General features: G+C 44.4%; 1 protein-coding gene across 2 annotated transcripts in view; it reads right to left on the bottom strand.

Annotated features, from left to right (window-relative positions):
* Positions 1 to 9661: 9661 nt before the first annotated feature.
* TMCC1 (transmembrane and coiled-coil domain family 1) overlaps positions 9662 to 15080 on the bottom strand; it is a 117544-nt gene continuing 112125 nt past the window's right edge. For both annotated transcript variants that reach the window (XM_016209889.2, XM_016209894.2), the window contains exon 4: positions 9662 to 13682. In XM_016209889.2, the coding sequence (XP_016065375.1) occupies positions 13368 to 13682 (315 nt within the window). In that variant the 3' untranslated portion in view covers positions 9662 to 13367. The remainder of the gene's footprint in view (positions 13683 to 15080) is intronic.

Below are 15080 nucleotides of genomic sequence, written 5' to 3'. Positions count from 1 at the left end.
TCTCTCCCTCTCCTTTCCTCTTTCTAAATCAATAAAGATATATTTTAAAAAAATAAAATAAATAAAAGTCATGTGTAGACTTATGCAACCCAGCAATCCCACTCCTAGGTATTGAAATGTAATGAAAACACACCACCACACAAAAACCCTTACACAAATGTTTACAGTAGCTCTATTAATAGTTGCCCTAAACTGGAAACAACCCAATGTCCCGCAGCTGGTGACTAGACAAATAAATGGAGGTACATACAGCCATACAATGGGGTAAAAAAAAAAGAATTATGAATACACAAAACAACATGGATGGATCTCAAAGTCACATTCAAAAGTCTTCATACTGTGCGGCTCCAGTTAGATATTCTGGAGAAGGCAAGGCTGCAGAGAGAAAAAGTGATTCGCGGCGGTTAGGAGCGGGGTGCGCGCAGGCACCGACGGGCGAGGGGCGCCAGGCCTTCTGGAGCCGGGCGGGGACGCTGGCCGGGCCTGGGAGCCGGCTCCAGGGCATCAGCGGGCGAAAACGCGTCGTGCTTCACCAGGAGATCCGTCCGTCCCCTCTGTAAATTACACCTCAGATGAAAGAAAAAGTTTTTAAAAGCAAACACTGCGCTTGCCAGGCCACCTGGGGACAGAGCTGGGTCGGGGGGGACCCCTGGCCTCCAGGACAGCGGCTGCAGGAGGAGCCGGGGGCGCAGCCCGGGGGGGGGGGGGGGGGGACCCGGGCGGCTCGGGCTCGGCTTCCCCGGGGCGGAGAAAGGCCGGAAGCTGGCGGGGCAGGTGGGCGGGGGGCTATTGTTCGCGCGTCCGCTCCCCCCCCCCCCCCGCTCCTGCCATTGTCCCGGGGGTGGGACCCGCAGCGGAGCGGGGTTGGCGTGTAGGGGCGGGGGGGGGGAAGGGGGGGAGGAGGCTGAGTGGGGTCGGGGGTGTCTCTAGATTGCACGCCGGGAATCTCCGGCCCGCGCAGCCTCCCCTTGTTTGGAAAGGCGAGGCCGGCGCCCTGGGCGGGACCGACGGTCCTGGGGTTGTCCCGAGCCTCGGCGTCCGTGTCCCACGAGCCCCTCAGCGCCCCAGCCCCGCAGTGTCGCACTCCTTTCCCCGGCGGTGCACGCTGTCACCTGCGAGAAGGGCCACCATTGGCACCCCCAATACACACCCATTTCCCCCCTTGGGGCCTTGAGCCCCTCCGAAGCTACTGATGCCCCTGGAGGGGACACTCCCTGGTGGGTGGTGGCCTAGGAGCAAAGCTAGGGGACAAAGGAACCGGGGACAAACATTCCCGCCCTTGCCAAAGCCCCTGCTCTGCCAGGCACTGTGGACACCCGGGAAACCAGGCAGACGGGTACTGTCCACGGGGCCCCCGTTCCCGCGGGGGAAGAGGGGCGCGGCAAGAAGTCAGCGACCTCTAAGTGAACGCACCAGGGAAAACTAGCAGATGGGCTTCACGGAGCGCGGCGGGCATCCAAGGCCTCCGGGAGCTGGAGAGTGGGGCAAAGGAGCCGCGTGGGCGAGGCCGGGAGGTGGGAGAAGGTGCCGGGTGGGTGCAGGCGCTTGGGGAGCGGGAGGTGAGGTCAGAGGGAGGGGGGCCCGGTGGGAGCCCAGACTCTAGGCGAAGGGCCGGGTGTGAGAGTCTACAACCAGCTGCTTTTTGAGGAAAAAAGGGAGGCAGGGAAGACTTGGTTTTAGTCATGCTCGAGCACTGGCCCTCTCTGGGCCTCAGTTTCCCTCGTACAAAGCTTCTGGGTTGGAAGCCCTGAAACTCACTTCTCTTAAACCAAGATTAATGTGCCTTCACTTTGGTTGCATGAAAAAATGCGTCTGCAGTGGCTCACGAAGTCAGACAGACCTAAACACGAAGGGAAACCAAACCCGGCCGGCCAGGGGTGCTGCGGAGCGAGGCTCTAGTCCCACCCCGGCTGGACCGCGGGAAATCTTAGCCGCTTTCCAAGGCGGGGAGTTTGAGAGTCTCGGACCCGAGAGTGCACTCCCTGCAGTAGCCACCAGGAGGCGACAGAGACCAGGTTTGCCGTGGCAGTTTGTTTTGAAATAATTTCAGTTAACAAAGTTGTGAGAATAGTTCAGAGAACCCTTTCTTAACATATTTCACCAAGTTTTAGCATTTTGACCCCCTCTCTGCATGTTCAAGTCCCCCTCCAAGCATCGAAGAGTAAATTGCAGATGTGATGCGCCTTGAACCCTAAGCCATTCAGTGGGTATTTCCCAAGAACAAGGACATTCCATTACACAACCGCAGTAGAGTTTCCAAGATCAAGTGATTTAATAATGACACAACACCATTACTTAATCTGCAAAACTTTATCCAAATATTGCCAGTTGTCCTGAGGAGTTCTTTTATAGTGTTCCTCCTACACCCCCCCCCCCAGTATCAAATTTAATTGTTCCCTTTTATTTTAATTGAAATTAATTCCTGCCCTGGCCAGGCGGCTCAGTTGGTTGGAGTGTGATCTTGTACCCCAAGAGGTTTTGGGTTTGATTTCTGGTCAGAGCACATATCTCAGTTGTGGGTTTGATTCCTGATCAGGGCGTGTACAGGAGGCAACCAATGGATGTTCCTCTCTCTCCTTCCTCTCCCCCTAAAATCAATTTTAAAAAAAAACACCAAAAATATATCTTTTAGTGAGGATTAAAAAAAGGGAAAAAAAGAAATTAATTTGCTAAACTTTCCTGGGCTGAAGTATCTTGCAAAAGATAGATGTAGAGAGTTCCAGCCTCTCCCTTCTTCAGCATATGTCCCTGGGCAGGTTCCTTGTTTTCTCCACCAAGAGGTGCCAGGTTCTGGGCAGGGAGCATGGGAGAGGCTGGAGGGGACAGAGAAGGCACTTGCATTCTGAGATAGAGTCTTTCTTTCCTTCTTGGCCTGACCCATTTCCCCAGGCCCTTGGCCAAGGGGTCCATTACACTCACCCACCACAGTCTTCAAATGGACCCACTCCTTGAGAAAGCAGCTTCTTGCTTTGGGAAAGAAAGGCAAATGCCCCAGCCTGCCTGAGGCTGACAAAAGGCCAGTTGGAAGTCTTGCTCTGGTCTGGAGAGGAAGAAAGGCTCTAAGGGCTGCAAAGACTGGGAGATAAATCCTTTAGCCAGTCAAGTAGTTTCCATTTTTTACTTGCAACAAAATTGCAGGAGGGCCCAATCCTCTTGTTAACTAATTAGAGATTAACCATAATTTCTTCAACTTTTACTATGTAAAATACAAACAAACACAAAAGCAGGGGAACTAGTATAATGAACCCTCTTTTACCTGTCACCCAGTTGCAACAAAAAAGAATTCTTGATGGTAGATTACTATTGACTATTGATTTTTGGCATAAAACTCAAAAGAGAGTTAAAATTCTTGAATGACACGGCTTCATACTCCCTCCATTCTTTTCCGTTGCTTATTCATGTGACAGGACTTCTGAGTGCTGTGCCTGCAAGAATGAGAGCTAGGAAGAGAAGAAGCTGTACACTGTCTTGTCATGGAAATAAGATATTTATCTACTGGTACACATCCAATCAACTCAAAATACATTCTAATATTTTGCTGAATAAGTATCGACATTTGTAATATATTTATGATGTTTCAACCAATTGCATACTCACATTTGTAATTAAAACTTTCCAGAATAACATTTTTAAACACTTATGACTTACGCTCACAGAAAATTTTACATTTTTAAAATTTCAGTTTACATCCCTAGTTTTTGCTGCAGAGAAGCAGGATGGTATGATCAATAGAGTCTTTCAGGCATAAGGATATATTACATTAGGCTAAACTTTGTAGGGACAGAACTGAACACAAGTTCAAAGAGAAAGAAACAAGGTAAAACCTCATTCATATAGAAGAGCTCGTTTGTGTACTTTCCATTTGGGTGACAGTGGGTATCCAATCACTATCTTTAGATTCACTGGCTGTGTTATAGTCATGAAACAGTTTAACCTTACAATGTCGATGTTTCAAATATCCTGGACAAGTACATCCTTTGCAACCATTTAAACTTTTATATTGTAGATGTCAATTTTAAAATGTGAGAGAGGGTACACGGTTTTCCCAAATTCTTTGCTGGTGGTGGTGGGGTGCCCATCAGTAAAAGTTTGCAGTTCTCCAACAGGTGGCACCAGAGAGCTAGATCTGAAGTGTGGGGAATCCTTGGACTGCTGGCCTCCCTCTAGACTCAGGTTCTTCTGGGTACTTGTCCCATAAACCAGATTTCTACCTCAATCACTGATTGTTTCACACTTGGTATCTCTCTCTCCAAAGCTGGAAGCATCGTGAGGTGCCCTTGTGGGATAGGTGCCCCACAGTCCCTGCCATTGCCTATCTGTTGAGACTGTGGTGTCCCTGAGGAGAGGAGCCCCACCTTCCCTGAGCTCCCCTCCCAGCCCAGCAGGGCTGCACCACCACAACTCACCATGTAGTTGTTATAAAGGCCCAGCAGAGTTGAGAAGCTGCTTTGCTGTTCTGTTTGGGGATCATGGTGAGGGGAGGAAGGTTAGGTGAAGAAGACTTCTGAGAAGAGAGGGTCTCTGAAGGAAGAATAGAAACCCAAAGTGGACAGAGGGGCAGTGGGAACAGCATGTGCAAAGGTCTGAAGGTGACAGCAAGCATGGGAATGGCAACATTTTGTCACAGCTATAGCGAAGGACATATACATGGGAGCAGGACTTCCAAATAATAGCCACACCAGTTTATGTTAATTGAGCATTTATTACGTGTCAGGTACTCTTCTAGGTACTTTACCTGGATTCACTCATGAAACCCTCATAAGAACCTCATGAATCTCATGAGACTGGTGCTAGTATTATTCCCATTGCTCAGCCGAATTAGAGAGGGAGTGAGAGGTGAACTGATTTGCCTCAGGTCACAGGACATCAAACTTGGGCAGAAGGCAGGATGCCTGCTCTGACCACTCTGAGGGACTTCACAGACACACTGCCCTTCTCTACCCTGACCAACAGGGCTTTGCAGGACAAACCAGGGCCCCAGTGAGCTCTGCCCTTCATGTGTACTGGGTTCCACGGAGTGGCAGAGATGCTGTTACCCTGCTGTGGCTGGTCAGGGCCAAGCCCTTGCAGAAAGCAGCAGGTGGCCCTACTGTAAGCCTGCAGCAATTCTGCTCCCCCCTGGTCTATCTGCTGCACCCCTGGGCCCTCAGCCTACTCTGCTGTCACTGTTCACTGAGCAGAGGGCAGGCTGGCAGGGACTAAGGCTCTGTCTCAAAGTCACAGAGTCTGAAATCCACAAATCTGATTCCCTGTCCAGCCAATGGAATAGAAACAGCATGGGCCTTAAGGCAAACTCAGTCGAATTCAAAAGCTGACTTTGCCATTTACTAGTGAAATGTCTTATCCACAGGATGGAATCCAAGCACCTGAGCTCGTTTTCATCTGCAACATGAAATTTATGCCACCTCTTCTTCAGGGGAGTTGTAAGAATTAGAAGTGAAACAAGTGGCACTGTGTCTGGCACACAATCAGGATCCAATAAACAACATTTTAAAATTCCACTTTTTAACAAGCACCTATTCGGTGCCAGGCACTATTCCAGGCACTGAGGACACAGCCATGAACATAACAATGTCCTTGTTAAGAAAGCACCAGTAAAACCTATCATTAGCCAATTGCACGTGTGTCCCATTTGCAAGATTGTTCTCAATGGCTGTGATCTCTTTTGTTGTTTCTGTTGTCAGTGTGTACAGTGGTTATCGGTTTTCGAATGTACTCCGTTCCAGAAGACCGTTCAAGTTCTGAAATGTTTGAAAACCAAGAGATCAACAGCCGACAGCTGGGCCTCAGGATCTTGCCCTCAGCGGAAGCCGCGTGGCATGTTCGACTTCCGAAGCATGCTCGAAAACCGAAGCATTTACCTCCGGTTTATGGCGTTCATAACCTGAAATGTTCGTCAACGGAGATGTTCGAAAACCGAGGCACTCCTGTATTTGACACAGACTGATTTGTTTGGTTTCTCAAACCAACTCAAGAGCCAGGGCTGGCCAGGGGCAGCTCAAATTCTGGCTACTGGGCCCTTCCTCAGGTAAGAATGGGAGACATTATACATTCTGAAGGGACCCAGATGAGTGAGACAAATCTCTGTCCTCAAGGAATTCTATTAATAATAATCGAGATTATATGCGAAACACTCTAGGTCAGGTGCTAGGCAAAGTACTATATAATTATTTCATTTAAGCCTCAGAAACTTCTAAGGTATAGTGTTTATCATTTATTTTCATTATGGTTTGCTGGACATTTAATAGGAGTCTCAATAACTATTGAAATTAAGTCTTCTAAAAGCATATTCCTTTGGACAGTTTAAGCATTAAGGCAGAAACCTGTGTCCTTTTGCTCTAGCTTTTAAGAATTTTAATGCCAAAGGTGACAGGGATTTTTATTTTTTTTATTTTTTAAATTCTTATCTGAGGATATTTTTTCCATTGCTTTTCGGAGAGACTGGAAGGGACACAGAGAAACATCGATGTGAGAGAAACATGTTGATTGGTTGCCTCCCGCACGCATCCCGACCTGGGCCAGGGATCGAGCCTGCAACCAAGGTAGGAGCCGCTGGCCGGAATTTAACCCAGGAGGGACCCTTTAGTCTGCAGGCCGACACTCTAGCCACTGAGGCAAACTGGCTAGGGCTGGTTTGTTTTTATAAGAATTGAACTCTGAGCTTCCTATACCCTCACTTCCTAGATATCAAAGAAAAATTTTCAGCTTCCCCCATTATAGGATCAAAAGGCAAAAGACTGCCCTAGCCAGTCTGCTCAGTGGTTAGAGCGTCAGCCCTTGGACCAAAGGGTCCCGGGTTCGATTCTGACGAAGGGCACGTACCTTAGTTGCAGGCTTGGCCCTGGTTGGGGTGTTTGAGGGAAGCAACCAATCGGTGTGTTTCTCTCACAATGATTTCTCTCTCTCTCTCTAGCCCTTCTACTCTCTGAAACAAAAAAAACCAACCAATGGGAAATATATCCTTGGGTGAGCATTAAAAAAACAAAACCCCAAAACCAAAAAAACCAAAAGGCAAAAGACCAAATACCTTGGACAGCATTTCTCAACCAACTAATTGATTTAAATGACACAAAAATGGCTACAGATTCCTTTCTAAAGGATTATAATTATCTTTAAACACAAGGCGAGGTCATTACACCTCCCAGCACCTTTAATGGCTTCTCTTGCAGCGTAGGGTAAACAGCTCAGCATTCAAGATTTCTTGAAACCTGCTGTGCCTCCCCTATAATCTTTAACTTCGTTATTGATTCACACATTCTTCCAGGCAGCCTACCAGCCACCCAAGGCTCACATCCATTGCTTGAACCACTCACCTTGGCCTTTCTCAGCTCCGTGTTCTGCTGCTATTGTTCCTTCGATGTGGAATGCACTCCTCATTGACATCCACTCATCAAAAACCCATGGTCTCCCAGCCCAGATACCACTCCCTCCTCCCACCAGCCCAACTGCCCTGTCGGAATTGCTTCTGCCTCTTCACTCCTACACACGGTTCCGGCTCTATTTCAACATGTATCTCCTCCTGCCACGTTTTTCCCCTTGGTTTAGCACATCCCCACAGCGCAGTCTTGTATAAGGAGTGGCTCTCAAACCCTGCTGGATGAAGGGCTCAACAGGCCATCCCGGCGGCGGCCAGCACGCCTCCTTCACCTGTGCCCTCTGGCAGCAGGACGGCCAGTTGACCACCAAGCCTGGAAATCCAGGGCTGTAAGAAAGCCCAATGGGTGGTCCAAACTTGGCCCAGAGTCCCTTCTAAAACAATCCTAAAGCAAAAAGATAGTATATTATAATCTGGCATTAGGAACACTATCAACCCCTTTTCACCTCTCCTCAATGGACTTATTATTTTCTTTAAAATTTTGATTATTTTAATTTAAAAATACACAAATACATTCATATTAAGAGATTCATATTTTACAGGAGTCAAGCATGAAAGTCCTGTTTCACCACCATTATTCCCACTCCCTTTCCCACAAGTAACTATCGGGGACAGTTTACTATGCAGACTTGTTTCTGCACATTTACATATAAATATTTATTTATACAAACAAAAATATTTTAAACTTAAATAGGAGACAATTCCACAACTGGCTTTTTTCCCATTTAATGCACTGATTTACACATGAGGCTGAACATTCTTTTGAATGCTTATTGGTAATTCATTTCTTTTTCTGTGAACTATTTCTTCATAACCTTTGCCTATTTTCTATCGAGTTGACTTTTCTTCTTGGTTTGTATTAACTCTTATATACATTGTGGACACCCATCGTTTGTTACATATCCTGCACAGACCTATTTTCCATCACATTCATTTACCATTTCCTATCAGTGTAACTTTGAGCAAGCCATTTAACTCACACTTCAGTGTCCCTCCCTCCACAATGAGGGTGACATGCCTGTGGGAAGTTATGGGGGAATTAAGTGAGACCTGCATGTCAAGTACAAGCATTATGCCTGGCATTCAGTAAGTACTCAACAAATGACAGCTACTCTTCTTCACCTAGACTTGAGGTCACAAGTTGGCGAGGTGTTTAGTTTAGTCCACAGAGTTTCAAAGTTGAATCCTTTAGGTGAGGGATACATTTTCTCGTTGGCCACACCCTCCCCTCTACCTCCCCAGTCTGTTTTCCACACCACAGTTTCTCAGATTTGTTACCAGTCTTCCAGTCTCCTAAGTTTTTAATGAATGAAAATAAAGCAGGCTTTGAAATGATATATCATCCTATATCAGGGCTCCTCTGTGTCCCCATTATGCACTGTACAAAACTAGAATATAGCCTCTACAGTGTAGTTTACTTACCAAGCCTCTTGGGATTAGGCAATGTACAGCCTGCACATCTATTTCAAGACGCTTAAGGGCATTCTCACAGCAATTTTAAAAGCTTTCTCAAGAAGCCTCTCTTATTTTCACATTTACTAGGTAGGATCAAGATGGGTGTAATATTCCTAGTTTATAGATGTGGTAGGAGGCACAGAGCTACTAAGCCAGGAGTATGGCCCCAAATATCTTGAAATGCAGATTGGGGCTGTGAAGGTCTAGGATATCAGGTCCCTGCTTGGTACCCTGACAAAGGCAAGATTAAGCTTCTGGATTTCCAGAGGCCTCCCTGAGATCATCAAGGAAAAGCTGCAGTAGAAATTACTGCCTCTACAACAAAACCATCAATGGAATTAGGCTAGATTACCCCTTACATGTATATAGAACTCCAAATGTTAAATGTTTACAAAGTATGTTTATACACCCACTTAACATTTGTTTATTAATGAAGCCTTGTAAGAATGGACAGGAATTATTATACCCACTGTGGAGTCTTCAGATGTTGAACTGGGGAGTACTGCCTCTAAAGAACTCCCTTCAAAGGATTAAAAGGTAGACTTACTTATCAGTCTAAAGGAATTATGGCAAAGTGCCACATCTGAAGTGATGTGTGTAAAATCCAGGGAGACAGTGATAGCCACCCACTATCAGTTATAGTTTCAAGATACTGGGTAAACATACACATGTGCATGCACATACTCACACAAGCAGAACACACACACACACACACACACACATAAGGGGTTCTAATGCACTAACTAGTGGAAAGTTTTCAGACTGACAAACTTGTCACTGGAAACTGAATATGCAAAAATAAAGAGCAAAACAAACCCGAGTCCAACCACCTCGTTAATAGCTGAGGTCTTTATTTCAATTTGTATGTACAGTAAAAGTGCTGCTGAGAATGTGCAGCAACCAGACAAAACATGAATGTAATTCTCTCTCAACAATTAGCAGCTTAAGATCTATCAACTACAGTGTTAACGTTCACACGTTCACAAGTGTCATTTCTTTACTTTTCAATTCGTGCGAGTTTTTATTCTTACACACTTTGATAAAACACACTTACAGTCTAGTAGTCAGTCCTACTGGGAGTATCACCTAGCATACATAACACACAGACAGAAATGTTAACTCTTAGAGCCACATTCAAAATCCCCAGTCTCATTTGGGGGTGGGAACCATAATTTTGCCTTTGTGAATTTGTTGACTATAATATTTGGTTTTGTTTTGGATGCATATTTTCCAAAGCTGAAAGGCAGCTCTGTACTGGAACTCACTCAGAATTCAGCATTTCATCTGACTGTACCTCAAAGGAATATGAAATTAGAAACAAAACCAAATGCAGTGAAAACCACATGAAAATATGCTCATTGTTAGGACATGGCTAGCGAGGAAGGCTTAATTCCAGTATTTTTCTTGGCATCAGATTTTTGCCTCAAATGGGTACAGGGGCTTCAGGGGCGAGAGAGAGCCCCCATCAGTGAAGTGTAAAATTTAACCTACTTTTGCTTAAGAAGCCAGTGGAGTAGAAAGCCTTCCTTGCTAGGATGCACTGAGTATATATACCAAGGAACTGAAATTGGAGCAGACAGACATGTCCTTCAATTATCATAAAAAAGGTAAAATATTAGTCATTCTATAACCTGAACAGACCACCCAGGCTACCACAGCCAGACTCAGGCACCATCACTAACAAGTAACCCAGGAATGCTCCATTTCAAAGGGAATGCATGTAGTCTTTAAAAGAGAAGAAGCATTAAAATGATGGGAATTTTCTACCCACAGAACAATTGTTAAACCATTAGAGCGAGGTTACAGAAGAGCTTTGAACAGACAAGAGAATACAAGAACAGTCATAATGCAAAGAAACTCAAAGTAATAGGTATGGGGAGCAGAAAATGGGGAAAGGCATCAAACCAGATGCATAGTTACAAATAGCATTAAATGCAGACAACTGCTGGGCCTGGTGAAAATCAAGAGACGAGAGCTAGAAGGCCATTACTGTGCCTGACCCAGCCTGAAGTTCCTTCCTAAGACAGCTTGAGAGAAGATGGAAAGTTAGCACAGGCATGTTTGGCTGGGAGCTTAGGGGGCTTTGCAGAGGTGAAAACATTCCTTTGATAGAAACCATCCCAGGGCAAAAGGAACAATTTCAATTCATCTATCACAGTGGCTTCCAGCACCTACAAAACTTAGTAGCCTCTGCAAAGTTTAGGGGACTCAAAGGTTCCATCTCAGAAAAACTAGAGGACTGTGGCTACAGCATCTATTCCATAACTTTGTGGGGCTCTCTACTCTGAGCCTTAAGCTAAAGCAGAAAGGACAAACTGTGCTAGTTCAACTAGGTCATGGTATCCTTTGGCACTCCTGTCTAAAATCACTGCAATATTTTTAGACAAAGTTAACATTTTAAATACATAGGCTTGGGAACAATTTGTTTTTGGCCTGAACATGAATTGGTTCCAATTATTTTTTTAAAGAAAAATCACCCCTGTGATTAAAAAAAACAAAACGACTCAACCCTGGTCCCTGCTCTGGGCACTAATTCTGAGAGGTCAACAGAGCTAACAGGTGTGCTACAATAATCTGTGGATAGAATGAAGATTGGGGTACCTGAGTTAAAAATATCAAAATGATTATGGTAACAACATGCTGACTCTGAGAAGGCCAGCCTGCCAAAGCCGTAAGAGGCTGGAGCTGTCATGTAAACCATGCTCTCAGACAGACAAGGCAATGCTAATCTAGTTTCAAAGGAATTTCCCAGGGTGGGGGAAACAGGCAAAGCATGTTTTCTTTTGGGGGCACATCATGTGCCCCTTGCTTATTACTTGGTTGCACAGAGCTGAGGCTAAGAGGGAACAACATTTTTGTGATTCAATATTACAAATATGAAAACATTAGCCAAGCTTTCTAGATAAGCTCTAAAAGCCCAAGTTCCGTCAAGATGATGGGTCTGGTTATAAGATGGGGAAGAAGTCTCAGTCCATTTTTCTAAACAGTCTATAAAAGTCCACTGAGCATAGTTATGTTAATAAGTTGGTCTATATGAATAGGAAGCTGACAACATTTTATAACCCAAATGTGGGTACTAACCTGATATCTCCTTCTCTGCTCTTCAGGGAGAATCACCTTCAGTCAATTCTCTCAGGCAGATAAAATAAAGCTTTGAAATTAAGGATGCGGAGGCCAAAATGCAGACAGAAGATTCAAAATCACTTTGGTTTCAGTAATTACGGGGTGTTAAAAAATAAATTAAGGAAAAAACAAGGAATTATTTATGCCTCTCATAGTCTCAATTTTTCCTAAAGACAGCCTCAGCCCAAAGTCACTCAGTGAACATTTTCTTGGGGCAAAAAATCTCTATCTTATCATGCTGGTTTGTGGAAACAGCTTCTCCCTGCATACCCCCTTTCCTCTCCAACCAAGCCAAGCCCATGAAGTGGTGGTGGTGGGGGGGGGCAGCAAACACCAAAAAGCAGCAGCAGCAGCCAGACGAGGGAGTTTAAGCTGCATCACAAAACAAGGGTGTCAGAGGGCAGCATTTATAGCAGGTCTTCCTTTACTCAAACTATTTCAAGACAACAGGGAGCAGTACACTTAAATATCCACACATTTCTTCATTTAAAAGCATCACTTCTTTATTTCAAAGGAAAAGTAAAAGACCCTCCCAACCCTTTCAAAAAAAACCACCCAATAATAATAACAATAAAAATCCTATTAGAAACCATAAGGAAGCACTGAGAGTTTGAGTATTACATTCTTCAAGTATGCTGTTTGGGTTTTTTGTTTTTTTTAAATTGGTGACTATGCACAGATGTTTTTTAAAAAAGAACTTAAAAGTGCGGCCATGGGATTTTGCTTAAAATTAAGTATTTGGAGGGCTACTTCAAAATACTGTAGCAGGACTGTGCAGTGATCCTGTGGGGCATGATGCTCTCACACTTGTATCCTATCAAAAATTAAGGGACCAGGTTCAAAAGCGATCATACTTCCAGCATTAGCATGAGTGGCCAACTTGGGTGAGAAAGCCAGGGAGATCCATGTGTTCTTTCACGGACAAGAAAAATCCACCCTGAATCTAAAAATTCAGACATGGAATGTGGTAGGATTTCACAGTAAAGTTAGTCTGGGAGGGGGAGAGGCGGTGAACCCAGACAAGGCAGGGTGTTAGGTTTAACTGGTTTCCCTAATCAGGTTTTCGCATCTTTTTAGTGGGTTTTAGTGTAGTCCTTCAAGCCACAATATAGATGCCCTTCAGTGTGCTCCAGATTGTTGGTTCATGTTAAAGGACTGTTTAAGATTTGCATCCCAAGGAAAATCATGCTACATAAAAATGATCCAAGATTTTTGCCCAAAAAACTTCTTGGATAAAATCTAAAAAATACTATTGCAATTGCGTCTCTTGAAGAAAAAAACATTATTCTAAATGTAAACAGATTCACTCAACTCTTGTTGTTGTAGAAAACTTCAGAGTAGGTAAGTTGCTGTCTAATTCGTTGCTGCATGCACTCGCCAGAGGGTAGGGGAGCACTGCCTTCTTTTGCCAGCATCATCTAGGGGATGAAAAGAACCGTTCCACATAGCTGAAGAGGGCATCCCAGTGCTTCCAGAGAAAGGCAATGAAAACCACAAGAAATAAAGTGCTGAACGTCCTGTTGCGAGTCTTCATAAGAGGAACGACGCAGTTGGCTACTGTGGAGACAAAGACCAAAAGAACTGCCATGACAGCCAGAAGAATGTTGATGAGTTTGCCCAGAAGGTTCCGGGCAGTGGCATTCTCCAGCCCTTCTAGCTGTACCACCTGCTGCTGCTGCTGCTGCAGCTCCATCTTGGAGATGCGGGTCTGGCACGCCTCCAGGGCCTCCTGTGGGCCAGAACAGGGAATAAGTAGTTAAGCCTTTTGCTCACAAGTAATCTAAGTAACTGACTTGCCCCTTGGGCAAGCCAGATGCATCTTGAGTTATGCCAATGATTTTAAATATTCTAGAGAGTGACCACAGCATCATGGCGTGGCTCAGCAGTTGAACATCGACCTATGATCGAGATCGAGGTTCGATTCCCAGTCAGGGCACATGCCCAGGTTGTGGGCTCGATCCCCAGCAGGAGGCAGCCGATCAGTGACTCTCATCATTGATGTTTCTATCTCTCTCTCCCTCTCCCTTCCTCTCTCTGAAATCAATAAAGACATATTTAAAAAATAAACATATCCTCGGGTGAGGATAAAAAAAAGGGATTGAATGTGCACAGGCAACTAGAGATAAGATGCAATCAGAATAAAAAGGAGTATTGTACGTATGATACTTTTTTTTATATAAACCTAACAGTAACTACACATACAAAAAAACCCTAGAGCTGAGACATGTGACATAAAAAAAGGAAACAGAAGGAAAAAGTCATAGAAAACTATCAAACTAAAACAGCAGACAGAAACACAAAGAAAAAGAAACAACGGAGAGACAGAGCAACCAGAAAACAAAAGGTAAAATGGCGGTAGTAAGTCCTCATATATCAATAATCACCCCAAATATAAACAGATGAAACTTACTAATCAAAAGGCACAGAGTAGCAGGATGGATTAAAAAACAAGACCCAACTATATGTTCCCTCAGAAGACCTATCTCAGGTACAAAGACAAACATAGGCTTAAACAAAGGAGTGGAAGACAATACTCCAAGCAAACAGCATTCAGAGAAAAGTGGGTGTAGCCATACTTACATCAGACAAAATAGATTTCCAGATAAAAAAGGTTAATAACAAGAGACAAAGATGGACATTTTATAATAATAAGGGGAACAATTCATCAACAGACATAACACTTATCAATATATATGTACCTAACCTGGGAGCACCAAAATACATTACACAGTTAAGGGAGAAACTGACAAAAAACAATTATAGTAGGGGACCTGAATACCCCATTGACAGCAATGGGTAGATCATCCAAATAGAAGGTCAACAAGGAAATATCAACCTTAAATGACACGTTAGGATAAAGGACATATTTGATATTTATATAAATTTCCATCCCAAAATGACAGACTCTACATTCTTCTCAAGTGCACATGAAACATTCTCAAGGACAAACCATGTTGTAGCACAAAACCAGTCTCAATAAATTTTAGAAGACAGAAATCATACCAAAGCATATTATCTGATCACAATGGTATGAAATTGGAAATTAACTACAAGAAGAAAGCTGGTAAAAACATGAATATGTGAAGATAAAACGACATGCTGCTGAACAACTATTGGGGTGGGTCAA

The sequence above is a fragment of the Miniopterus natalensis genome, chromosome 15 (assembly GCF_054644295.1).
Source record: "Miniopterus natalensis isolate mMinNat1 chromosome 15, mMinNat1.hap1, whole genome shotgun sequence".
Classification (NCBI taxonomy): domain Eukaryota; kingdom Metazoa; phylum Chordata; class Mammalia; order Chiroptera; family Miniopteridae; genus Miniopterus; species Miniopterus natalensis.
This window is presented reverse-complemented; position numbering and strand designations above follow the sequence as displayed.